The 26,048-nt window shown below is 46.7% G+C and overlaps 4 protein-coding genes across 4 annotated transcripts in view; 1 reads left to right on the forward strand and 3 right to left on the reverse strand.

Annotated features, from left to right (window-relative positions):
- rab11fip4a (RAB11 family interacting protein 4 (class II) a) overlaps positions 1–9,579 on the reverse strand; it is a 31,418-nt gene extending 21,839 nt beyond the window's left edge. Inside the window, exon 1 of the mRNA XM_047037957.1 lies at positions 9,352–9,579. The gene's annotated coding sequence lies outside the window, so the exon portion shown is untranslated. The remainder of the gene's footprint in view (positions 1–9,351) is intronic.
- A 295-nt stretch (positions 9,580–9,874) lies between these two features.
- coil (coilin p80) lies at positions 9,875–14,688 on the reverse strand. The gene is made up of 7 exons (XM_047037933.1): positions 14,165–14,688; positions 12,801–13,944; positions 12,522–12,611; positions 11,649–11,696; positions 11,363–11,432; positions 10,976–11,064; positions 9,875–10,405 (listed from the first exon to the last, which is right to left on the reverse strand). Exons 1-7 carry the CDS (start codon positions 14,548–14,550, stop codon positions 10,358–10,360), a joined length of 1,875 nt encoding a protein of 624 aa, XP_046893889.1. The 5' UTR covers positions 14,551–14,688; the 3' UTR covers positions 9,875–10,357.
- A 166-nt stretch (positions 14,689–14,854) lies between these two features.
- On the forward strand, positions 14,855–20,139 carry scpep1 (serine carboxypeptidase 1). Its single transcript, XM_047037993.1, has 13 exons — positions 14,855–15,017; positions 15,302–15,441; positions 15,553–15,642; positions 15,739–15,894; positions 16,346–16,420; positions 16,681–16,753; positions 17,411–17,448; positions 17,850–17,978; positions 18,186–18,270; positions 18,432–18,545; positions 18,718–18,855; positions 19,102–19,265; positions 19,454–20,139. The coding sequence occupies exons 1-13, from the start codon at positions 14,954–14,956 to the stop codon at positions 19,514–19,516; spliced, it is 1,329 nt and encodes a 442-aa protein (XP_046893949.1). The 5' UTR covers positions 14,855–14,953; the 3' UTR covers positions 19,517–20,139.
- engase (endo-beta-N-acetylglucosaminidase) lies at positions 19,951–25,962 on the reverse strand. The gene is made up of 14 exons (XM_047037923.1): positions 25,720–25,962; positions 25,290–25,369; positions 24,762–24,963; positions 24,245–24,393; positions 23,884–24,038; positions 23,500–23,648; positions 23,134–23,305; positions 22,908–23,014; positions 22,640–22,751; positions 22,340–22,524; positions 21,820–21,962; positions 21,631–21,730; positions 21,236–21,347; positions 19,951–20,857 (listed from the first exon to the last, which is right to left on the reverse strand). Exons 1-14 carry the CDS (start codon positions 25,827–25,829, stop codon positions 20,456–20,458), a joined length of 2,178 nt encoding a protein of 725 aa, XP_046893879.1. The 5' UTR covers positions 25,830–25,962; the 3' UTR covers positions 19,951–20,455.
- Positions 25,963–26,048: the final 86 nt, after the last annotated feature.

Here is a 26,048-nt window from a genome sequence, read left to right on the forward strand (position 1 = left end):
GGAGTGGCCAATTAATATATCAAAACATCGTCAGAACTCCCATGTCATTTGAATAATAATTTTCAGGGACTCATTAAAGAATACGGTGAGCAGGTGTGTCATTTATAGAGCGAGGGTCGTGCTGCATAAAAGTGATATGACCATCATCTGCTTCAATAATTAATACTAAGAGGAACGTGTCTTAATCAACTAAGGTGTATTCCTCACCAAATGATGCTTAAATTGCGAGTTTTTCTTCAAAAGTTGTTTTAGTAGGATCACTTCTCCAAAACCCAAACAAAAACGTCTGCTGAAGCAGGCAGCACATTCGACTGTTAACACGATTCCAACGTTATCATGAACCAGCGTGGTGGATGACAGAATTCTCCGACAGGAAGACAATTGCGGATATTTCGCGTCACGTAACCGTGACGTAAATGTGAATGTGCAGCGCCGAGCGGTTTCCTGGTGTCCTCCTGCAGACTGCCGACCACAGCTTTCTGCCCCAGTCCTCATCAGTCACAGTCACACAGGGCAGCGTTCGTGACCTTCCCCCGATGGGAGCAGGAAGCCATAGGACACTGCCACGCACGCGATGTGCCCACACGGTCATAACTCTACCTCGACCACACCTCTCTCTCACACACACACACCTCTGTTCCACACACGCATGAGTCTCCAATCACTTTTTTTCCTCCACGCACACCAGACAGCCACAGCAGTCAGCTAAGCACCCTCTGTGCCCACCAAGTCCACCCTCCAAGGCTGTGAGACAAAGTGTGATTGATGACTACAAACTCCTTTTAGGGTCCTGCTCATCTCTGCAGAAGAAGAATGCTCATACTTTATAGACACACACACACACACGGACAGACAGAAAACATTGTCGCCTACATTTGAGCTCACTGTGAAGTTCCACCGTCTGTTAAAAACATTTGATGATATGATAGTATGTTGTCATAAGTGTCAGCCTACATTAAGTTTATTAAACATGGTCAGAGTCTAAACGTCTTACAGATAATAGGCTAGTAACTTTGGTTGAGAACATTGTGCATGTCTGTTGTGAGTTGTCTTCACTGTTACCTGGAAGGGAAGTTGCAGAGCAAACTTACGTGGAGCAAACTTGAGAACTGTGAAAGCACAATTTCCACACCTCACTCATTTTATATTGAGTCATTCAGATATCATTCACCTGTCATTCTGCAAATGTGCTTGAGTCATAAGAGGCCATAATGATTCTGTCCTAGGGGAGAAAATGTCTTCGGAGGGTGCTACAGAACCTGATATATTCTGATCTCTTTTCTTTTGCGTAGGTGCGAGAATTGCTGTGTGGCCAGCTGTGGGGAAAGATGTCAGACTTGCGCAATAACCGGAACCTGAGATGATCTTGTTGGCGTTTGCGGGGATTGAAAGGAACTAGCCAATTAGCCTGGGGCATGTAGTTCTGATAACATGTGGAGGATGTTGGTGGGAGTATCTTTGAGTTACACAGACTAGAAGGATAGACACAACAAAAATATGACATTTATGTCGAATGTAGCTTGAGCAAAATGACATGCGTTTTGTTGAAATGTTCTAGAAATCCAAAGAACATTTTCTAACATGGCAACAATTTTAGACAATAAAGCTTTTTGAATCTTGAATCAAACTTGGATAATAATAATAATAAATGTAATTTGTTTTGGCTTATTAAACTCACATAGGGCAGCTATAACACCTAAAGATGTACGGAATTCCAGCCGTCAGTCATTTGTCAAGTTTACCCGAGACGGAATAGGATCTGTCATCCTCAGCCGTAGAAGCGGGCTGTCGTCAGCTGGGATAAGAGTGGACGGGTCTCGGGGTTGTCATAGTGATGAGTAACTGACACGTGCTGCTGGGCTGATGTGTAATCCTGGTATCAATCAGAACATAAACACATGCACACACACACACATACACACACACTAAAAAGGACAATCACGAAACACCAGACCCGACTGTTGGATTTCGGTTTGTTCAGACAATGTCTCTGGGGGCTTGTCGTATCTAACCCAGCGCCATTTTCCTCCTTCCTCAGCCTGTTTAGTATTACCACACGTACAGTATGAAGCCGGGTTGCGTAAGAAACATGAAATATTCAACACCAGTATCCTACAGTTGCAGCCAGGAGCTAAGGACAGTATAGTAGAGTGCAGTAGACCACTGTAGGCAGAGAAAAAACACGTCTGAGATGTTTATTTCCAAAACAATTTGTTTGGGTTCAACCCAAAAAAAGGACAATGCCGTCTGAATAGTAAACCGGTGTAAACTGGTCACAACCAAAGCCACATCAAACGTGTCTCTTTATGCCCCAGGCATATTTAGACATGCTTGTTGAGTCATATCATGTCGTTTGCACACAGCACGCGCACACGTCCAACCTGAACGACACGCGTGCACAGCCCTTGTCAAGTGAGGCCGGATGAAACGAGGGCATCTATTCGACGCCGTTGGGGGGTGCGACGATAGAAGCTCTGCCGTTTGGCCAGATAGGGGGCTCTAGAGATGCACGGGCCTGTGGGGTCGGAGTGGCGTTGGGATGATGTTGTCGTTCGTTGCGGCGGCCCCGTCATTGAACCGCAGGCAGGCTGCTTCAAAGAGCGATGGATTTTGTTCTAACCCAGAATGATTTGGATTAGCGATCTCCAAGGCTACCGTGAAGAGAGCCGGGGGGGGAGCGGGCGGGGCTGGAGGGGGGTCCACAAGATGGATGGAAAGGGAGGGATAGGGAGAGAAGAGAGAGATGAAAGTGAGAGGGCAGAGGAGACAGGGAGGAGGGAGAGATGTATGAAAACGATGGGAGGAAACACAGGAGAGAGGCAGGGAGAGATGAAAAAAGAGAGAGAGAGAGAGAGAGAGAGAGAGAGAGAGAGAGAGAGAGAGAGAGAGAGAGAGAGAGAGAGAGAGAGAGAGAGAGAGAGAGAGAGAGAGAGAGAGAGAGAGGGGAGAGAAAGAGAGAGAGCTGCAACAGGGCACGTGCAGAAACATGTGTTCTGGAAGGAGAGCTGTACTGACTGACACGCTTGTACCATCACCAATGAGCACAGACCCACACTGTTCAATGTAACACACTAAGAACCCACCAGCAGATACTGAAGCAAAAGAGAGAAGGATAGAGGGAGGGGAGGAGAAATAGCACAATGCTAAAACAAGAGAATGCGAGCAGGAGGTGAAAAGATGATGGAGTAATCAGGCTAAGCCAGAGAGAGGGGGGAGGGGGGGGAGTAGGAAGGAAAGAGGAGAAAAGAAGGTGAGAACCGAGGAGGGAGGGGGTAGAACGACGAAGAGATCTCTCTCCGCCTGTGCAAGACAGTGACTCATTCGCATCTTGATGTCATTTTGAGCACACGCAGTAACACACAGATCTCACACCTGCCTTCTCAGTTGGCCTTCTCTCACACTCCACTCACGTCTTAATCATGTCTGGGTGAATCAGGATTTCATATAAATGACTGCGTTTACATGATGGTATCAATTCGAATCTAGCTTTATTCGGATAATGCGAATTTTGGGGCAACTGCTATTATCGGAATATATATGGCAGTGAATAAACCGAATCATTGGCCAAAAGCATGTCATATCCCAGTATGATACGTGGCGCTGTTTTCGTTACAACTAGTGGTGATACAGCCCTTTCCGCTTCCGGCTCCCGGCAGCGACAACTTACTGTCTTTTTCGACCTCCAGGTCACGACCTGGGATGGAGGGCGGCGGGATCTCAAGCATGCGCAAAGACGCAGAGTCCAGTTCATAGTCCAATTCACCGTTTACAAGCGTGCGATGTCCGAATGATCAACCGACTCGGATCGAGTTATCTCGGGGTGTCGATCAGATCGCAGTCGGAGCGCAATTATTCGAACAAAGGTGTTTACAAGAAACGGATCACTCTATTTCAGTCTAAATAAGCCAGTAGTTCGAATCCATGTAAACGCAGTGATTGTCCCCCTCCCCCAAAAATACTTGATTGATAGTACTGTAGTATGTTGTGAATATTCAAATCCATCAATAAACGAATTGGCCACCGTGATTAGTGCTTAAGAAGCAGAAAGGAGAGGTGATTTAACGTTTACATTTACTTACTGAGGTAATGTAACTGTCTTTGATTAACCGATAATTAGTTACGGTAAATAACACCCAAGATCTTTGTGATGGATCGTTTACCATCAAAGACCCATCTGGAGTTTTCCACTTCAGTCAGTCCTTCTCCCTTTCATGTTGAACCCATTCCCCCCTGGATGACGACCCAACATCGTGTCTGAACTAGGACAAAACGTCCATACAAAGACCAAACGAACAGACTGATGGAGCACCAAGTCTTCATAAGTCAAAACACGAGTCTGGAATGACCGATTACACCATGGCACTAGAGATTTACCCCATTTATCACACGAACGGTCTGATCCATAAAATGATCAAATTGTATTGATCAAAGGACCGCTTTATTACAGCTGTTGGAGGACTAGCCCTTTACAAAGCCAGGCTGAGGGGACGGCGACAAGCAGGAAACTGCCACCCTGCTCCGAAACAGCTTTTAATGCATTCTTATTCTTCACTTCCTTTGAGAAGAATCTCTTCTGACAAGATTTGGTCTGAGAAAGCTGTTTGGAGGGCATCAGGCTTTCATCTATCCAATCATCCTCGATCTGAAATAGTTTTACGGTGAAAAGTTTCATTTTGGATATGTGATAAAGAATACAGAATGACCGTTTTATTGTGGAGAGCTTAGTTTAAAGCAGGGGTGTCGAACTCCGGTCCTCGAGGGCTGCTGTCCTGCATGTTTTAGATGTTTCCCTGCTCCAACACACCTGATTCAATTAAAAGGGTTGTTATAACGACCATTCATTCGAATCAGGTGAGCTGGATCAGGGAAACATCTAAAACATGCAGGACAGCGGCCCTCGAGGACCGGAGCTCGACACCCCTGGTTTAAAGTATCTGAGTAGAGAGCCAGGGAAAACAAAGGAGAGATCAGGTGGCGAATCCTGAACTGAACAAGAGAGATGCTGTGCGGCGCACACCTCATGCCTCATACCCCCAACACACATGACGACACGCAAGTGTGCGAACGCCCACACACCCACGCAAGCACAGAAGGCCAAACGCCATCCCACTCAACCAAAACAAATAAGGAGCGATACTGACAGTGTTCTGGAAGGAAAACTCCACAGCTTGTAAATGAACACCTCAACTCCCATCGCCTGCACGGTCAAACATGCTGATGGTGACATTCTGATGGCTGACTTGGTTCCCTGAGGGAAACGTAGAAGCCAGGGTTTGTTCCTGACCTTTATCCAACAATGTGCGACACAGTGTTGACCACACGTCGGCTTGGTTTTAAATTCTGTTGTGGCCTGAAAAACTGCAAATGTTGAAGCCTCTGAAAGTCACTCGCTCGAGAGAAGGTGTGGGGGAAGTTCTTTCACATCGACTCTTTGATCACTAAATCAGCTTAGGTTTGTGAGGTGAACGTCATGAGGACCGTAAAAAAAGGCTCTTTGAAGGGACGCTTAGACATTCTTAGTCCTCCTGCACAGCTGGTATGTCTTACTACACCTGCCTATTGTCCTTACACACACACACACACACACACACACACACACGAGAAACGACTCTGGGCACCAGGGCTCAGCGACACCTTATCACAGAGGCTTAAATAAAGATGTCAACATGCTGTGCCTGGGCTTAATACAGATCTCCTTCATGCATTAAACATCAAAGGCGTACAAATACACCCCTGTCAGCAACGAAGGGAGGCTTTCGACGCCGGCAAAACTGCAGTAAACCAACGTCCGGGGTAATTAGACTGTTAATGACTAAGCTTCCAGACCAACTTCAATTTGGGATGCGAGACGGAGTCGAGCCAAACGTGCTCAAAGGTAATCATGCTTGGCGTGCTTCGTCCGGCATTAGAATCACAAGGAAATCGAATCCGGGAAATCATGTGGGGATGCAAAGGGTGCAAGTACTGAACTGCGTGCGTGAGCTTGTTTGTGTTTCGCCGTTTATTATAGCATCAGTCCAACCAGGCCACTTAGATCTAATGACAGGATAAAGTGGCTGGAATAGAGGTTGTTTTTCAATTGAATAATAACAGGCCATCGTGGATGATAAAATGAGTGTGTGTTTACGTTACACAGCAGATAGAATGGCATGATGAAAGATGATGTCATTGAAGATGGGAGTCAGATGGCTGAGCGGTGAGGGAGTCGGACTAGTAATCAGAAGGTTGCCGGATCGATTCTCGCCAAGCCAAATGACGTTGTGTCCTTGGGCAAGGCACTTCACCCTACTTGCCTTGGGGGCAATGTCCCTGTTCTTACTGTAAGTTGCTCTGGATGAGAGCGTCTGCTAAATGACAAAATGTATATAAAATGTAAATGTAAGATTGGCAGAGACCGGCAGATATGCTGTGTATAGCCATCTTCAAAATAGTTATTCCAAAGAGCAATGTCAAACATTTATTTCGGGGGCAAAATGGTGGAAGGCTCCAGTAGGGAACTTACCACTATGCTGATACAATTCTCAAACCTTTTAGTGGTGTGTGGATTGTTAAGGCACTTTGATGTTTCATTCATCTAACAGACAGCTTCATTTGGCTCAAGGATTTTCATCAACTTGATTCTGAATGCAGAAACAGTCCTCGGAAGAACATTGAGTCATCACAGTCTGGTTCTTTGTGTCCTTCCGTGTTACCTATGCCAACATCGGTAACGTTATAGAGATTACTGAAGTTATACAGAGGACTTAGCCCTCACTTGTTACAGGAAGTGGCCTCCTCAAGTAGTGGGGGAAACCTCCCTATTGCATCCTAAACACGGCTCGCACGTGAGGTGTCATTGGTGGGCTGAACTATGCAGTGCTGAGCAAATGCAGGTCAACTGCAATGCCAGACAAGGAGGTCTAACAGCAACAACCAAAGGAAGTTGGGAAGAGGGCTGAGAAGGTATCTCTTCTTTCCCCTATCTGTCTGTCCATTAGCACCTTTTTCAAACAGTACCATTTCAAATAGGCTACCTACAGTTTCACTGACTCTGTCACAAGTATCAGGTGGGTGTATTTAATCTTTCTTGGGCGAGTGCATTGTTAAAACCATTAGTTGGCATTAGTCATGGCCAGGCCTAACAGGAAAGTCATCGATTTTTTTTATTTAGGAAACTCAATTCACCACGTCTTTTTGTAAAGGCTAGGCTACCTCTCCATTGACACCCTTTCCGTTATTGAGAACTAAAAATCCAACAAAACGTTCCAAAAAGGGGCCCTACGCCTTCATTTTCTAATTCAGGAATCTAAAGTCAACATGAACAAATCTTTAAATAAAGGCTACATCTCTAATGACCCCCTTTTCCCCATTGAACGATATTGAACATAATGCTTAAAGGGGGTGTTAATGAAGGTTCATTAAGCGTTACTGTAGGCCAAGGGGTGCTAATGAAGATAATCCAGTCTCTGTATTGGAACGTGATGATCTGAACCTACTTTCTCTAACCTGGGAGAAAAGACCTCTACCTGCTAACTACCACTCTACCGAAGCTGCCATTGCCATGGTGACAGAGCGGGAAGAGAAGGTTGCAGTGGAAGCGGTGCGAAGGGGAGAGAGCTGGGAGAAGAGAGAAGCTTCACGAGGCTGTTATTTTTAGCGTTTGGCCGCCATAGCAGAGCTTTCATACGAAGCTTAACGACCTGCAAAATTCACGACCTTGGCAAGACACGGCGGAAGAGGGGGCAAATTATAAACAAACAATGTCGGCCCCTGATGGGCGAGCGGTTTGAATAAGGCCGCCTGACAAACAGAGGGTGTCCTAGTTTGAAAAGCCCTAATAGCTTAAAGAGAGCGACTGGGGAAAGTAGCCTTTAGCCTAACTGCAGAAGAAGACAACAGGACGTTTGTCATGTTCTGATACAAATGTATGGTAACATCCACCAAACAACACGTAGGACAACTCTTAAAAATGAATAGGCCTATGCCATGGACAGATCCATACCTTAATTTCGTGGTGGTTTTTACAATTTAGTCAAATGTCCATAGGCTATCATTGATTGAATATCACCCATTATGCCAGCCTTCAAATAAGACAGGTAGGCTTCGTGCTTTTGAAATTGTTAAAATACTTTAGGCCTAGGCTACAAAGGGGTTTTAAAGTGTCTGGTATGGGTTAACCCTAACCCTAGCATATGGGTATGCTAGAGATGCCAAGAACACAGGCAAAAACATTTCCAGGCCAAAGCAGTAATAGTTCATCAGTGTTCTTTTCTCTGCCAAAAAAAGGTGATGTTTTGCACAGTTCTGCGTTTTAATGACAATAACATTTTCATGAACTCAGTACATGTCCCCGCCATTTATTACAGAGGAGATAGAGGATTATGTGGCCAAGGTGGCAGTTTATGAAGGACACTGACGACTAAATTACATTAGCAGGCTAAGCAGCGGTGAGAAAATGTTTTCTCTGAGATTTTATTTATTTATTATAGAAATATGAAAACATTAATTTAAAAATTAAATATTTTTCCCATCTGTCATCCACATCTGGAATGGCAAAAAGTTGATAGCAACTAAACACATTTAGCAATTCAGTTGGAATCTCCAGATTAATGTGGAGATCTAAGCACAGATAGAGACGCAGCCCACAAATGAAACATATGCCTCTCAGGTGACAGATTAACAAACAATCTATCAGAGATGCAGGCAACCGTGACATTCCAGACTGACAAAAAACTTTAAAAAATTCAGGTGTCAAACCTGAGGATGAATAGTAGACTATCGGCCAAGCTTCGATTGATAGGCAAAGCATTCGATACATATTTTATTCCGTTTTCAGTGATCCTAAAACACGTCAATTTAATCCGATTCTCTTTAAAGAGTAGGAGGCCTACTTGACTGTATAATGAATTGGAAAGGAATGAAGCTAAATATAACGTAGCTTACTCTGGCCTACAACGTAGGCTACTGCAAAACTGTATTTGCCAAACAATTATCACAGTATCAGTCTAGGCCTACACAAAATGTTGTCAGGAATTGTGTCCATTAATTGTTTAATTGATTATTGACGTCATTGTGAATTCGTCTATCTACAAATGTAGGGCCTAATATGGAATAGCCTATTAACAAAATGACAGGAAAAATAATGTCCATTTAGGCCTACTGTTGAAAACTGTTTACAGCATCCTTAGACCTGTCGACTAATCAATATTATTAGTAGTAATAGGCTATTGATATTTCAGTGCCAACACAAAATATCTAGTAGTTTCCTACTCAAATCATTTCCCTTTTCATTTTGACCAAGAAAACCGAATGTTCTATTTTTCATGTTCAACAATCCTCGTCCATAAACCCCGTTTGATTGGTAAGACCCACCTCATCTCCTTGCCCGAACTGAAGACCGAGGTCCACGAAGTGTTCAACCCGAATGTAACCATCTGCGTCCTCGTCGCATACGTCGAACACCTCTTTCAGCTTTTTCAGAAATTGTAGAAGCTGTTCTTGATCGGGGAAAACATTTCCTTCCATTGTCGAGTTCGGTTTGTCAGTGACAGACGTTAAACTGACTCCGTGGGAATTCGTTTGGTAGTCGCCATCATTCCCGTTCTCCGCTGCTGCCTGGCTCCTCTGGTGTAGTGACATCAGCAGCATCGCTGGTCGAATGAGAACTAGGGAAGGACCAAGATTGACGAGAGGTGTATCGAAGACTAGTGTGCGATTTACGATGGAGGATTAAATGTATTTCGTAAATCGCTTGTAGGCGTCTTTAGCCAATTAATTGGCAAGGCAGCCTGTATAAATCAAATATTTTTTATCGGAATGACTGCAGAATGATTGTCTTTTACATTTTCAGCACTGGTTGATTCAAAGAAGACATGGTCAAGCTATTACAAAAACTGTATTTATTTAGGAATTCCAATTACAAATGTTATCAACATACAAAGGCATTAAAAGGAAAGGACGTTTGCAGAACCCACTGTTAAATGATCAAAGCCACCATTAATCATGACTTGCATTCACTTGAACCCAGGTCAGATTCTAAATAGTGCCCATCAATCTAAAAACACAGAATTTGGGGTAAACTGGGAAAAGTAACCCATAATGTTCAACTGTTGTTTTCAGTTCCCCTGAAAAAATCCCCATGAAAGGGGATAAACATTAATTTTGGAGTGGAAAGAAAACTTATCTTAAGCCTGACTTCGGTTATTTGTCACTTTGTGAAGGGCTCAAGTCTTAATCAGTTGATGAATTTAAAAGAGATATAAGGTACAAGATACACCACATATTGACAGTGTGCTGACATTGACATATCCTCCAGCTAGCTTCAGTCCAGCAGTACTAACCGGTCCAGGGTGGCCACATACAAAAGCCATCAGCGCTTCTAAATGATCAGCCTGGGCTCTATCAGCGACTCCCAACGTTCCGTCACCTGCAAGAGAGACCATCCAAATAACAGCACACGGATTCAATGGTAGTGATGTCACCGGTCCATCCCCATAGTAACAGAATCGCAACACCTGCATTCCGCGCATGCAGCTGTTTTTTGTTCAACCAAGTATTCTGCCTCTCTGTCGTTCACCACCAGTCAAAGGGAGGATCACTGGTGGTGAATGGCCTCGCTCAGAGAGAGGGGTGGAAAGGGGTTTTTAAATGCAGTAAAAGGACAAAAGAAGGGGGGGTTTAGCTCTTCCAAACAGTGTTGCTGCAGGCTGGTCACTGCAAATGGCGTGCTTGGTGACATTAACCAAGCAAAACAACATTTATGAAGCCCATTTGGGCCTTTTGCCATCATAGAGAAGACAAAAAATTAAATAAATCCAAAACATATTGGTGACATCATGAAGCAAACCCCACTAACCTAACATACGGCTGCACCAATTTCCTTGCAGCTCAGTACTTTACCAAAGCATTCGACTGTTCCGTACATACACCTGTAAATGCGTGCTTTGAGTGACACATGATTGTGGGAGGAGTCACAGTCGTGGTTGAGATGCCTTACCCGGGATCCACGGGCCACGGCGTACTCCACGCTCTCGGAGCCGTCTGCGTTCTCGTACACCAGATCAAACTTCCCCGGCTGCACGAATGCTGAGGGAGAGACGGATACAGTACCGCCTTTGTTAGGGTGGAATGTGGGCCTTCATGCCAAAGTCACTAGGGGGCAGCCATGTTGAGGAAAAAATAGGTAAAATTGTAGTAAACTACAATATTTCCACACTGGAGAAGAGAAGAGAGCCTGTTCAAAAGCTCTATGGCTGCTGAGGCACACGTGTTGCTGGAAGTGTTAGAGGGGAAGGGCTTTGGTGCTGTACCATCCACTCCAAAGGGTCATGGTGGCTAGCTCACATTAAAACACTAGTATTAACGCTTCAGCATTTGGTTTTACCTTGAGATGCTGAGAGTAGCTGCAGCTCAATCTGTTTGTTGGTGGGGTCGAAATTGACGAGCTTCCCTTCCTGAGGGGAGGAAAACAAAAGTGTAAAGTGTACGACGTAAAGTGCACGGCGCAAAACTAGCCGTCAAGAACATTCTCCCTCCGATGAATAGTGATCCAATATCGTCAACGTGCACAATACAATCACACGCGGAAGGTTATCAGGGTCGTTTTCTCCCGTCTCCTCCGCTCCTCAGAGTGAGAGTCGTCATGGTTGCGTCAAGCTATTTTGACTTACTTTATACTCTGACACCTCTGGTGTGTAGTTCTCTGTGAGCTCCAGCAGCTGTGAAGACACAGGACAGGATGCTAATGAGGATGCTAATGACACGCAAGCAGACACACGCAGCTCTCCTTCCCAAATGCTAAGATGACGTCATTTAGTCAGATGAAAGTGTCCTGGGTTAGACTGAAGCCTTGGTTGTCATGGTTGGTTCTATGTGGCCTGTTTGTTGTGTTCCAGCCGTGGCTAGGGGGCACCACATTCAGGTGGGCTTGACAGAGACTTGAGAAAGCTCCCTTTACAAAGGCTAACTATCAAGCTTGGCTTCACGGCGTAGCTAGCTAATGCTACTGCTGTGTGCCGGAGAGATTGTGTCAGGCCCGACCACCCTATAGGTCCTTTAACTCAGTGGTTCCCAACTCTGGTTCTTAGGGACCTCCTGCCCTGCATGTTTTAGATCAGAGGTCTTCAGCCCTAGTCCTCAACCCTGGTCCTCAGGGACCCCCTGTCCTGCATGTTTTAGATATTTCCCTGCTCCACACACCTGATTCAAATGATTGGGTCGTTATCTAGCTCAGCAGAAGCCTGGTAACAACCATTCATTTGAATCAGGTGTGTTGAAGCAGGGAAACATCTAAAACAGAGGTCTTCAACCCTGGTCCTCAGGGACCCCCTGTCCTGCATGTTTTAGATGTTTCCCTTTAGATGGCTCTACTGAGCTAGATAACGACCCAATCGTTTGAATCAAGTGTGTGAAACATCTAAAACATGCAGGACAGAGGTCCCTGAGGACCAGGGTGGAGAACCACTGCTCTAACTGGAGCCTGCACCTAATGAGGAGTGTGAGTGTGTGATGACTGTTGGTCTAGCGCCCCCTGGCTGTCGTACCTTGAAGGCGATCTTCTGTCCCACCGGGGGAGGAGCTGCTAAGAGAGGCATGGTACTGTAGTCCCGCTTGGGGTCGCTAGCTACAGGGTTCTACGAGCAAAAACAAAATGTCAACATGGATAGATCTGTTCATTTGAACAAGTTAGGGCAAAGTAAGAACATTTGTTCAGAATGTCCAGACCTCATTAGCATGTATATATATATATATCCTGATGGACGTTTCTTCACATTACACTATTCATATAATAGGAACAATCTCAGTCAGGAAAAATGGCATACCTGGGAAACCACGGAGATGTTTGTCAGTAAATCACTGTGATACGATGGCTTCTGTTGCGGCTGTGAATCCTCGTAGTTAAACGAGAAGCCTCGCCCTCCATTTTGCTCTCCACCACCTCTACCCTGTCCCAGGGCACCCCTGCCTGGTCTACCCCCACCCCTAGGGTTCCACCGTCCCCTCTCTCCACCACTCGGGCTCCCCCTACCCCTACCCCTGGAGGCCGAGGAGGGGTCACCCACGGCAGGTGCGACAGCCAGACCCATCCCACCCTGGGTTGGACGTTTGATAACCAGTCTGATCTCCTCCTCACTGCTGCTGTCCGAGTCAGAACCACCAGGCTTTTCTGGAACCTTCTTGGAAGGCTGAGTGGACCCGTTAGCTAAATGGGAAGAGTTTGTAGTTTGAGGAGGTAGCCCAAGGGACTGCGGCCCTGAAGGAGTGACTTTGTTTTTGGTGCCCGCTATAGGGCTTGAGGGTATGGTGTTAGCGGGGGAGGAAGTGGGTTTGGGCAAAGGAGTTTTTTTAGGTGGGGGTTTGGCTGGTGCCTTGCTGGGGGCTGCTTCATCCGAGGAGGAATCTGTCTCGGATGAAGATGATGGGGGAGGCGGACGTGGTTTGGTAGCAGGTGTTTTCGCTTTTGGAATGTCTTTAGTGGCAGTAGAGGTTAAAGTGGAGGGTGTTTTGGAGGGTGGTTTTTGCGTGGGTGTCTTTTTGGGAGCCTCTTCCTCCTCCGTGCGACTGTCACTTGAATCTGTGGAGACATTTTGTCTGGTTGTGGACACTTTTCTGTTAACGGGAGCTGGTGTGGGAGCCGCTAGGACCTTCTTGGTACTTTTGCCAGGCTGGGAAACAGTGGTTGAGGGAGATTTGGTGGGAGTAGAGACCAGATTCTCCCCTCCCTCTTTTCCCTTCTTTTTCTTCTTTTCTTTACTCCTGTCATTGTCTGCAGTCTGGGTGGACTCTCTCTCTTGGCTCTTGTCGTGTTTCTTTTTCTTCTTCTTTGTCTTCCACGGCACACTCACTCCATTCTCGGCCGGTTCTTCCTCTTCGGCTTCTCTCCCTCTCTTCTTGGTGTTTCCACCAGCAGCGGAGGGACAGCTGGCTTCCAGACCGCTCACTGGAGTCAGCCTGTCCACTTTCACCCTGTCACCAAACAGAGGACAGACAGGTTCATAACAATACTGTGGGAAACGATATGAGATGATCGCAGATCATGTGATGAAGATATACGCATTGTTTAAGGTAGGCCTTGGTCTTCGCTAGAATATATGGTTACTGTTGGACTAGCAAGCCACCATCTTTATTATGTTTTGCAGGACGTGTATGGATTAAGCTAGATGTCAATATGGAAAACTGAACGTACCTGACGCTGTCGTTATCGCGGACCACGTAAATGCTCTCTGTATGTGGCAGGTAACAGTCCTCAACGTACAAGTTCAAGACGTTTTTACGGCTGAAGTCAAACTTGTCTCGTATGATGCTGGCAAGATCCGCAACCACCCGGCATTTATTTAAGTCTACAAGCACCCAACACATGCGACAGTCGGGTACAGCGGGTGGCGGATAATCAAAATACAGTCGAACTCGTATTGAATTAACACTTGAGGATGCCATTGCTGCCTCACACTGCACGAAACGTGCGACCCGGTGTTGAGTTTGAGGAGCTCGCGCTAACAAAACTTTGCCTGTCTCATGTAGGGTGTTTAAGCTTACTGTCCCCTGTCGACTCGGAGTGGAATTAAAACACATATTTACTAGGGCATACAAGCCTAAACTTACATCACTTCAGAATTTACATAAATATGAGATCTACAGTAGACAATAAAAATGTACTAATTAAACACTCTTAAAATATCTATATCTCGCCCTTGTGCCCCCCTGTACCACATGGGGAACTTTTATTTTAAAATACATCCTGACAATCTCATGTGGATCTATACATTGCTGCCTGGGAGGGCGGTATTTAGCTTTTTACACTCTGATGAAATGCAAAAGTTAAAACTCCGCCTATTCGGAGTACACAGAGATATAAAACGTGTGCATCTACTGTTTCGGTCAGCTGTTCGTCTGATCATATGACTAGTCCCATTCCTCAGTACCACCAGTTTCATGCCCGGTAGCAATCGACGTTGTTGTCATCTTGGCTGAGACAATGGGGTCGTCAAAAGCAAGCTTTTGGGGCATTGTTGTGGCGATCTTCTTGGTCATTGATGCTGGTAAGAAGTAATTTGATTAATCCATTAAATACGATGTTAAGGGACATTTGAGGCTAATTTACATAGCTAGAAATTAGAGGTTAACTTTTGAGGGTAACTTGTTGTTAGGGTTGTACTGTACCTATGATCTAATCAAAAGGGTCCCAGTTCTTCTCATTAGTTTTCGCATTATTTTTTGGGGAGCATGACCGATAGTAAAAGTAAGACATCCATTATCCCTGACGGACGTCTACCCGAAGATCAAAGTGTACTGATTAATGATGATCACGTGATCTTCCACACAGGGCTGTCGAATCCCGTACAAGCCAAAGAGACTTGGGGCTATGTGGATGTCCGCGAGGGAGCCCACATGTTCTGGTGGCTGTACTATGCTGACAGCCCTTCCGCAAGTTACACTGAACTCCCTCTTGTGATGTGGCTGCAGGTGGGTCACAGAACGAAGCCCAGCATGTTACCTTGCTTCTCTGAATAGATGGATGATTTGGTATACATTTATCGCTAACATTGGTTTGGGTTTTCCTTGTCTCGTCTTCAGGGCGGTCCAGGAGGTTCTGGCAGTGGCTTTGGGAACTTTGAGGAGATTGGACCCCTCGACAGGGACCTGCAGCCCAGGAAAACCAGCTGGGTAATGCTCAACCTTCTGGACGTAACTGTCATCACAATAAACATGTACATTTTTGACATCACTTCCTGGTCGTTACAACACTGTGTTGTCCTACAGGTCCAAACCTCCAGTGTGCTGTTTGTGGATAACCCGGTAGGGACCGGCTTCAGCTACACTGACCAGCCTGACTCGTACGCCACCGATGTGGCCACGGTCGCCTCAGACATGCTGGTGCTGCTCAAGCAATTCTTTGCCAAGAACGAAGACTTCCAGGTAAGTTAGGAGCACTACATGTTCCCTAAACTGTATCTTTTGCCAAATTGATAATGGCTACAGCAGCACAAGCCACTATGGATATCCGGTCTTTGGTAGAGCATGGCCTGACTATTCTTAGAGAACCACCATCCATAGGTGGGGTGGTAAGTCTCCAAGAAGTCAGGTGGCTGAGCGGTGTGGGAGTTGGGCTAGTAATCTGAAGGTTGCCAGTTCGATTCCCGGTCGGTGCACATGACGTTGTGTCCTTGGGCAAGGCACTTCACCCTACTTGCCTCGGGGAGAATGTCCCTGTACTTACTGTAAGTCGCTCTGGATAAGAGCGTCTGCTAAATGACTAAATGTAATGTAAATGTAAGAACAGGGTTTGACGTAAATAGTCAATATGGATGCTGTGCCCTGACTGGTGTTGTGTCAATCCTTCTTAGTCTGACGTGATTCTCTTCTGCAGACAACTCCCTTCTACATCTTCTCTGAGTCCTACGGAGGGAAAATGGCTGCTGCCATCGCGTTGGAACTCTCCAAGGTAAGGCCGAGCTGTTTGTCCCTAGCGTTTGTCGATGTTGCCAACTGGCAGTAAAGTCCTGGAGATTTTACAGGTGTGAGTCACATGTTTGGACATGTTCTGTCTGAGTGTCAAGACTAGATCATCACTGTCATGTGACACAGAGCTTTACACGGAGGGAAACTTTGATGTTATGTTGCCGAAACGAGTTCTGACTTCCTGAAATATACACCCACATCAATCAGCTGTGTGTGATATGTGTGTCACATTTGTCTTTTCAGGCCATCCAAAAAGGGACCTTGAAATGTAATTTTGCTGGCGTTGCCCTTGGGGACTCCTGGATATCTCCTTTGGGTCAGTATAGGAACAACCCCCACCTAGAACGGGAGTCAGATGGCTGAGAGGTTAGGGAATCGGGCTAGTAATCAGAAGGTCGCTGGTTCGATTCCCGGCTGTGCCAAATGACGTTGTGTCCTTGGGCAAGGCACTTCACCCTACGTGCCTCGGGGGGAATGTCCCTGTACTTACTGTAAGTCGCTCTGGATAAGAGCGTCTGCTAAATGACTAAATGTAAATGTAAATGTAGAACATCTAGTAATGGCCTTGTGGAACATCTGACAACATCCCTCTCGAACCACAGACAGACTGACAGAAGAAGAGAATGCACATTTCTTAGAAGCATCGCCAAACCCTGGATCATCATACTCTAATTGCCCCACTTACTTTTTAGTGTCCATATGTAGTCTGTCCCCGACTATCTTCATAACATCAGATGAAGTGCTTAGTTTTGACTACTGAGTATCATATGACCACATAAACTTAACAGTGCCGTTTATGTCCACCTTGCAAAACTTCAGCGTGGCACAGCCGTTTTTCTGCATGGACAGACAGTTGTAGCACCCCGGCCAAAGTCAGCCTGGCTAATGTGTTCCTACCACGGTAGTCCTCACTGGGATACTCAAGCTGTCATGTGATGTGATGTCATAGTGATGCAACTTCTCTTATTTGCAGATTCTGTGATGACCTGGGGGCCTTATCTCTACACCACGGTGATTGCAGCTCTCTCTCACACACACACACACACACACACACACTAGTAAGATTGCTAATGCTACATGTTTATTTTAAAGACACGCAGATGTGAAACTATAGTTCTTCTGCCAAGTGGCTGGTTAACCTGGTCAAGCTGACACCGTAGTGTTACCCACATAATTGACCTTTTTAAGCATAGCTTAGTAGAACTAGCAACACATCCAACTGCAATCTCTGCTAAATGACTACAGCCTGGGGACGGTAAACAATGAAGAGATGTAGCTAGAATAGGCAGTGCATTCTGGGTAATGTAGTTGTGTCCCTACTAATAAGACTTTATTTATATAGCACATTTCATACAAGAATTGCCGCTCAAAGTGCTTTACGTTACTGACTCTGTAATGTGTCCCCTGCCCAGTCCCTGCTGGATGACTACGGCCTGAAAGAGGTGACAGGTGCAGCGGAGGCGGTGAAGCAGGCTGTGGAGCAGGGCCTCTACCAGAAGGCCACAGAGCTGTGGTCGGTCACAGAGACGGTGGTGGAGCAGGTCAGTCACACTAACACAACCGTACGCCATTTTGCCTTGTCCAGACAGAGGCAAGTCTAGTTCGATTCGAAGTCAAGTCCACCCATCTTGTATAGCGAGGCACGTATAGGTGTATGTTGTGATAACGCATGGCGGAAACTGTCGTTTCAGCCATCGTAAAGATTCAAAGTGTAATTTCTGTCCTTGTATTGTCTCCACTGATTTCAGAACACAAATGGAGTCAACTTCTACAACATCCTCACCCAGGACCCTGATGAGAAAATCACCTCTGTTGCAGGAGAAGGATTCATCAGTGAGTTTCTCAAATGTTGTCGTTAGATTATTGTAGTCTACTGGTGTGAATCTTGTAACCCACATCTGTTCCCAGCAGGCCATCTAAGGGAAATTCCCCATATTTTCTGTTTATCTTCATAAACTCTTTTATATACATTTTACTTATGTTTATTCCTTCAGCCATGCTGATTCGCCGCCATATTCGCCCCCTCCACCGCCAATCACTTGCTCAGCTGATGAATGGACCAATCCGGAAGAAGCTGGGGATCGTCCCTCAGAACGTCACCTGGGGAGGTACCGTACTGCTCCGCAAAGAAGTGGATCATGTCTAGATTTTAGCATCATAGTTGAAGAAAAAATGACACAAACACTGTGTATAAGAACATCTTTGGTTCACTTTGTGGTGTGCCAGAGTCGTTTTTCTCATTTGTCCCGATGATTTCCGTCTCTGTCTTGGTGCTCCCAGGCCAGGCAGAGGAGGTGTTTAGCAGCATGGCCGGAGACTTCATGAGACCCGTGGTGGACATTGTCGACAAGCTGCTGGACGTTGGGGTGAACGTCACCGTCTACAACGGCCAACTGGACCTTATTGTGGACACCATGGGTATGGGACTGTCTGCCAGTCTCTCATATTCTCCTTCCAGCTCCTGGGCCAGTTAGATCATCTTTCGTTGTTCAAATTATCAAAAATACTTCCTTCAAATCGACTGTGACATAGACATGAAGACATGTTCAGTTCAGTCTATTGACTAATAAATCATAAAATGATTGGATATGAGGAAAGCACATAGTTGACGTGACCGCGCTCACCGACTCATCCCTGATTGGTTGTGTGCGATGATTGGCGCAGGTCAGGAGGAATGGGTGAAGAAGCTGAAGTGGGCGGGCCTACAAGGGTTCAACAAGCTGAAATGGACGCCATTGGATGACCCCGAGTCCCCTGGCATGACTGGAGCTTTCTGTAAGACGTACAAGAACTTCTCCTTCTACTGGATCCTGAAGGCAGGACACATGGTAAAGGGGGCCGGTCTGGACGCAACTTTAACAGCCAGTATTCTCAGGGTTAAGGACCGTTGGCAGTTTGAAATGTGTTTTTATTACAAGTAGATCACTATCTTTTGGAAATTCCGTCATTACAGTACATGGTTCTTGTCGAATGGCATTTTTTGACAGTTGTTTTCCTTTTGTATTACTTATGACAGATCCCATCAGACCAGGGACCCATGGCCTTACAGATGCTGAAGATGGTGACCCAGCAGGACTGATTCTCTCTCTCTCTCTCTGTCTCCTGCTCTCTCTCTCTCTCTCTCTCTCTCTGTCTCTCTGTCTCTCTCTGTCTCCTGCTCTCTCTCTCTCTATCTCTCTCTGTCTCCTGCTCTCTCTCTCTGTCTCTCTCACACACACACACATACACTGATGCCAGCTGGAATGGCTCTCCATCAGTTTTTAGACAATCAAGACAAATCACCACCAACGGCATTCTGTTCTATACAGCAGACTGTATTCACTATACTGATCAATACCAAATCTCAGACAGTCGTTTCTTAAGATGGATGCTCATGGACTTTCCTCATAAGTGATTGTTTTTTGTAAATTTAAAGAACAATAAACTTTTTTTTTTTTTAAATAAATGGCTGTTTCATACTAAAACAAAAGACAAATCTACAATAATTAAACAATAACACTGAATAATTCTTAATTTTTATTATTACATCCATACATGCATTTTGGTGTTTGAAGTGCTGCAACTTGTCCCAGAGTCGATGGGAATACAAGGCTTTTTCAAATCCTTAAAATGAAGGGTATAAACTCTGCTGTGCGATAAGGCTAGTCATTATCATGCAGTTTCCATTAAGAAAAAGTATTAAAAAAAAGGGTTTTATATTCATGTCTTATGTTGGTGTCTGTTCCTGCTCCACTTTACTCTCACATTATTTCTGGTGCGTTTATGCATATTACTAAAACCGATATTCAAGATGTGTTACATGGCTTGTATAAGGCAAGGAACGGGGAAATGTCTCTCCTTCAATCAATCCACTAATTGTACTTCCCTATCCAAAGCCCCAACTCCTTCCTCTTGCAGTGAGCTGCAAATCAGAGCACCCAAGTAGACACAGCGATCCGCCTGACTGAATCACGCACCAGGACCACAACCTTTAAACTGACGACAAACACAGCAGCCCAGGGTAGGAAGCGACTCTGGACTATTGAGACACGGCCTCCTGCTCTGCTGCGTAGCTAAGACTGATTCTGCCCCACTGGGACTCCGGAACCAGGAAGCCCTCCCTGGTCACCGGCTCCACCACCAGCTCCAGCAGACCCGGGGGCCTGGGGACGTCCAGCTCCGACAGGCGGAACAGGGGTGCGTGAGCCCGGCCCACCAGAGCCAGCTGGCCGGGGGGGATCCGGGGGTCAGGCCCCCTCAGTCGGCGCCAGTGAATCCGGAAGTGGCGCACCAGCTGGGCCGGGTAGCACCAGCGCAGGGTGGCGTTGAGGATGAGGCGGGGGGAGGCGTCAGGGTTGGTGCCGGACAGCCAGACTAGGTCGTGCAGGCCCAGGTCTTTGACAGGGTCGGGAGGGACAGAGAAGCTGTTGGCATCTAGGACCTGGGAAGAGGAGGAAGAGGAGGGAGGACAAGGAGACACAGTTAAGTCATATTTGTTGTTTTAAAAATGCAATTTTCTTCTCTTTTTGGGTTTTGTTGGCACAACTTCTTAATAGGACAGATGGCGAGAGCCTTGTAAGCAGGAAGAGAGAGAGATGAAGACATGTAGGACCTGGCCTAAACCGGATTCGAACCCAGGCACCTGCATTAGGCCAGGGCCATTACCTAGTGAGCCACCTTCCCCTTGGGCCCCTTGAGAAAAAGTGTCTGTGTGTGTGTGTCTGTGTATGTATGTCGGGGGACGTGGAGAGAGCCTCAAGAGAAAGGACAGAGAGAGAGAGAGAGACAGAGAGAGAGAGGGGGAGAGAGAGAGCCTCACCATGATCTCCCCAATCCTGCAGGAAAAAGGCGTGTCCTGAGCCTCCCCTTCCCGGCGCACGCTCACACACACGTCCTTCAGAGCGCAGCCCTTCAGCTGCAGCTGGGAACACCTGCAGACAGACAGACAGACAGCGCCCCCCAGGGGACAGGAGGAGTAAGGCGTACGCCAGACATATACGAGGAGCTTCAGATCAAATCTAAATGGATCAAGTCCAATAAATCAAGATCATTCACGTAAGAGAAGACAGAGGCTGTGTACAGGTGAGAAGGGGATAGGGGACTGAGGTAGAAGTCTGACATGACTAAATGTCGCTGCAGACCACAGGAGGGTCTCTCGTGGACGTACGAGGCAGGCCGCGATGAGCAGGCTAGCAGCTGAGGGAGGGACAGTACCTCACAGTCCAGCCTTCTGGGTTCCACTGGCCACAACTCTGGGAGAACTGCCTCACCAACTGGTGCTCCTCCTGCAGAGCCTCTGGATGGACGCTGCTGGCTACACACACACACACAAACGCAGTCGGTTTTGTACGTGCTGGAACTAAGGGGCCGTCCAGCCAGCGGGAGATGGAGTGTGCGACTCACTCCGTACGTCCTGGGCCCCCTCCTGTGTGCAGAGCGGCGCATCGCTGGTCTTGAGCTCCAGGGACACGGTGACCCCTGCAGACGGTTTGTAGATGAGGGAAACAAACGTGGTGGAGGCCAGCGGCACGTGGAGGGACAAGATCCTGATGGGGGGGGGGGGGGGGCAAACGCCTCGCACAGGAAGTATTGACTGGCACACAGCAAAACGCAATTTGACACAACGACAGTAAAGAGAAGGGAATGGTATGGAAAATAAAAGAGACAACATTTGGACAGAATTTGCATTCATCAATAAAGTAGGGAGTCAGGTGGCTGAACGGTGAGGGAATCGGGCGCCAGTTCGATTCCCGGCCGAGCCAAATGACGTTGTGTCCTTGGGCAAGGCACTTCGACCTACTTGCCTCGGGGGGAATGTCCCTGTAGTTACTGTAAGTCGCTCTGGATAAGAGCGTCTGCTAAATGACTAAATGTAAATGTCAGTACTGTTTAAACACACACACACACACCGCCTCCTCCCTACCTGGCAGAGACTTTAGAGAGGCTGGAGGGTAGGAGGCCCTCCACCAGCAGGGAGCAGCCCCCGTTCCAGGCATCCTTGGGGCAGCCTCGTGTCCTCATCCAGCCCCCCCCCTCCAGCTCTTCCCTGTAGTAGAGGGGCTGCAGCTCCTGGCCGTTCAGATTGAACCAGCTCTCTTCCACCTCTGGCTGCACAGGGAAAAGCAGGACGACAGGCAATTGGTGGTGTACATCGGCGGCCATTTTGTCCCGTTCAATCGACTTCGGTATTTGTGTGTGGCTTCTCCTTCCTCATGCACAGTACCTGTCCCCTCCGGTAGAGTTTCATCCCAAACCCCTGGCAGAAGGACGAGAAGAAGGGAAGCGGAGAGGCCGGTTGGTGGATGTACAGGAAGTCAGACAGGAGACCCCAGAATCTGAAAACAGGATATGATGTCACAGCATGAATGCCCAGTACATAATAATAATTTATTTCAATGAACAGTCTGTTGCAGTCCTATGTGGTAGGTTAGAAACAATGCAAGTTGATTTGGTGACCTGCATGCTGCATGCTGCAACAATGGTGAGCTCACTTGTCTTGGTTATTGCGGAACTCTGTCTTGTCGGAGAGGGTCTCGTACACCCATCCAGGAGCAAAGATGGCCGTGGACAGATTGTGTTTACGAATCAACTCCAGGGCCTGAACAAGAGAGAGTGGAGCTCTGGAGACATTGGAGTTTTAGCGCCACACACACACCATCTCCTAAAATCAGTTCTTAAGAACCCTCTGAAGCGCACATCTGGTCAACCGACCCTTACCTTGTTGGTGTCAAACTTCCCCCCTACCACCTCCCCCCTGGCGAACACATCCACGCCCACGTAGATGTCGGCCAGCCTGCCTTGGGCCGCAGAGAAGGCCTCCATCCCAACCAGGCTCTGCTCGGTCCAGTTGTAGTTGGTGAAGATGCCATCGCACGCATCGAAAAACACCCTGGATGGAGAAAGGACAGAGAGAGGGGGGGGGGGGAGAGAGAGAGAGAGAGAGAGAGAGAGAGAGAGAGAGAGAGAGAGAGAGAGAGAGAGAGAGAAGAAAAAAAACAGTGAGTGAGAGAAAGGGGAAGAGGATTTCTCTGTCAGAAAGTGTAAAGATAACTGACTTATCAGGACTCTGTTCCTTCGACCTACTGGTTGGACTGGTTGAGTTCGTTCTGCCACTTGAGCTGGCCGTCCACCAGCACGCTGTCGTACCACAGCACCAGGCTGCCTGGGACTCGCTCGTGGACCTGGTCCGTCAGGTAGCGCAGGAACAGAGGGGTGTTTTTCACGGCCACCTCCTACCACCAGGGGGCGACAGAGAGATAGAAATCAACGTACGCTTAGCTTGCTAGGATAACTTTTTGTGCTTGGTAGTGTGACTCTCAACTGAAGAAAATGTGAACAATATACTGTCAGAATATGCAGACTTTAAGATCAATGCCAGAATGAACAATTTCCTTGGCATCTTTCAGTTACCCTCCACCATATAATGTTTTATATCATGATGCAAACAAAAGATATCCCAGTGCTCACATTAAGAGTGTTTTCGATGTTTATGAGCCAACCATCGAAGCCGTAGTAATGTGTGATCTGGACCAGCCTATCAGCTACAGCGCGGTAAGACTCCTCGTCTTTCAGGAAGTTCTCGCAGGTCGTTTTCCCATCCGTCCACTCGGTGATGAAGGTGCCTGGAAAGCCAGCCAATCAGATTCTACGATGAGCTGCTCGGTGACCGAAAAGGCCCAGCAGACGTTCAGAGAGACCGTTGACAGAATCGGGAGCTAGCTAGTCGTGGGTCTTGTGCTTGAGGCTCATAACGGTGTTACATCAACACGTCTTAACTGGCGTACACTCAGCGCATCGTCAGTGTACAGGGTCTGTTTCCGAGTCTCACCCAGCACCAGGACACCGTGTCTGTGGCCTGCATTGGTCCACACGGCAGGGGGGATGGTGACCATGTTGTGGCTGAAGTAGTTGAAGATGTCAATGTACTGCCAGTGGTAGAAGACGTAGGGAGCGTCCGACGAGGCCCCCTGTACGAACCTCGGACAGGAAGGAGAGAGGGTAAACAGGGAGGTGGTGGGCCTGGGGTCTGGTCTCAGACACACGGGGAAACTATAACTGTCTAAGACAGTACCCCCTTCTCCTGATGTCTGAATCCAAGTACCCCCATACCTATATTTATGTTGTAGAAATATGTATTTATACAATTTTTGTCATGATTTACTTTCGTATTTTTCCAGTTTCCACTTTCTCTCTCGTACCCCCATTTGAGAAAAACACTGGTCTAAGACACACACTCTCAAACACACACACACGAAAACTGCAACGAGCCGATAAACGTATCGAAATAATACCCAGCATGCACTCATAAGGCACACCTATGTAGGAACCCACATGTGACAACATACCTGTCGTCAAGGTAACCGCCCATCATATCATGTGACACCAGCGTCCTGCGCGGACAGCTCGCCAGCGGTGGCTCCCGTTTGGCCAGGGGGACTGTTGCCACGTTAAAAGGGTTGGCCTCGCTCAGTCTCCACGATAACAACTGATCCAGGGTCTGAAGACCGGAGCTGATTGGCTCGGTAGTGTCAGGGTCATAGTGTTTAGCTGTACCAAACAGACAATGACTGGTCAGTTCATGCCCTCGGTTTGGACTTCCTCACTCTGTATCTCATTTAACAACATCATGCACTAGATCACTCAGTTGAGTTGTGTAAAACGTTGCCATGTGGTATTGGGGTGGGTTTAATGTTGTTAACGACTGTCTGTAGATATTTCTGTGTACTTTTTGATTAATAAATGTCCTCCTTGAGAATAATACATCAGAAAGACAATGTTTATCCCTCTCGTTTGTCATGATAAACGTAGCAACCTTTAGGTAGCATACAAGTGTAGTTAGGTGTCATGCAGTGTTTAATAAACAGACAGTTCACCTGGCAGTGATGAGGCGCCATACTTGATGACTTCATGGACAGTTATAGATTCCATTGCTTTATCATAACAAGATTTCAAGCTGGTAGAAGATGTCAAATGGATGTCATGGATTTTTCAGGACACGGAATACAAAACAGATTATTTTGTAACACAATACATAGCCTATTGTTCGAAAACAATATGCAGACACTGACCTGATTTCAAAAACGATATTTTCAGAGAAATATGAATGACTTGAGTCTTAGAAATACCGGAAAAGGGGCTAGGCTAGAAACTTGGCTTGCAATGACTGTATAATGTATATATACAACAATTTTACAACATAATAATATATGCAATAGATAAAGCAATTGGCATTATGTCTAGAAATACACCCAAATCCAACGTGAAACAGATCTCGCTGTAAACAAAATGTTGCTATTGTGTTACCCGCCGCTTGTGTCAGTTTTGGCCACCTTGGCCGCGCTAGAATCATCTTCTCTTTTTCGCCGTTGTTTCCGGACAATGTCTCTGCTGTCCGTTTTCTGTGCATTGTCCATCTCCAAGAATGTAAAGATTACTGGACAAAGTGTATGAATTATTTGTTTACTGATTATACAGGAATCTTTCAAATTAAAATAAAAGTTACTTGTGTCGTCTATTGGCTGAAGTATCAGGACGCTCTTGCGTGCATTTTAGTCGACCAATGGTTGCTCAGATCGAAGTATCGCGTGGAAAGCATTTTGACCGCGGCTGTCAGATTCAAGCAGTCAAAGCTA

The sequence above is a fragment of the Hypomesus transpacificus genome, chromosome 17 (assembly GCF_021917145.1).
Source record: "Hypomesus transpacificus isolate Combined female chromosome 17, fHypTra1, whole genome shotgun sequence".
Taxonomy (NCBI): Eukaryota; Metazoa; Chordata; class Actinopteri; order Osmeriformes; family Osmeridae; genus Hypomesus; species Hypomesus transpacificus.

Coding starts and splice junctions, on each gene's coding strand:
- coil (XM_047037933.1), bottom strand. CDS start 14,550: ATGTGTTTTAATTCCACTCCGAGTCGACAGGGGACAGTAAGCTTAAAC. Junction 12,612..12,800: donor ACATCTCCGTGGTTTCCCAG/GTATGCCATTTT, acceptor TTTTGCTCGTAG/AACCCTGTAGCTAGCGACCC. Junction 11,065..11,362: donor GCTACTCTCAGCATCTCAAG/GTAAAACCAAAT, acceptor TCTCTCCCTCAG/CATTCGTGCAGCCGGGGAAG.
- engase (XM_047037923.1), bottom strand. CDS start 25,829: ATGGACAATGCACAGAAAACGGACAGCAGAGACATTGTCCGGAAACAA. Junction 23,306..23,499: donor GAACTCAACCAGTCCAACCA/GTAGGTCGAAGG, acceptor TTCTCCATCCAG/GGTGTTTTTCGATGCGTGCG. Junction 23,015..23,133: donor GGAAGTTTGACACCAACAAG/GTAAGGGTCGGT, acceptor TCTCTTGTTCAG/GCCCTGGAGTTGATTCGTAA.
- scpep1 (XM_047037993.1), top strand. CDS start 14,954: ATGGGGTCGTCAAAAGCAAGCTTTTGGGGCATTGTTGTGGCGATCTTC. Junction 15,895..16,345: donor CCAAGAACGAAGACTTCCAG/GTAAGTTAGGAG, acceptor TCTCTTCTGCAG/ACAACTCCCTTCTACATCTT. Junction 18,546..18,717: donor TCAGAACGTCACCTGGGGAG/GTACCGTACTGC, acceptor TGGTGCTCCCAG/GCCAGGCAGAGGAGGTGTTT.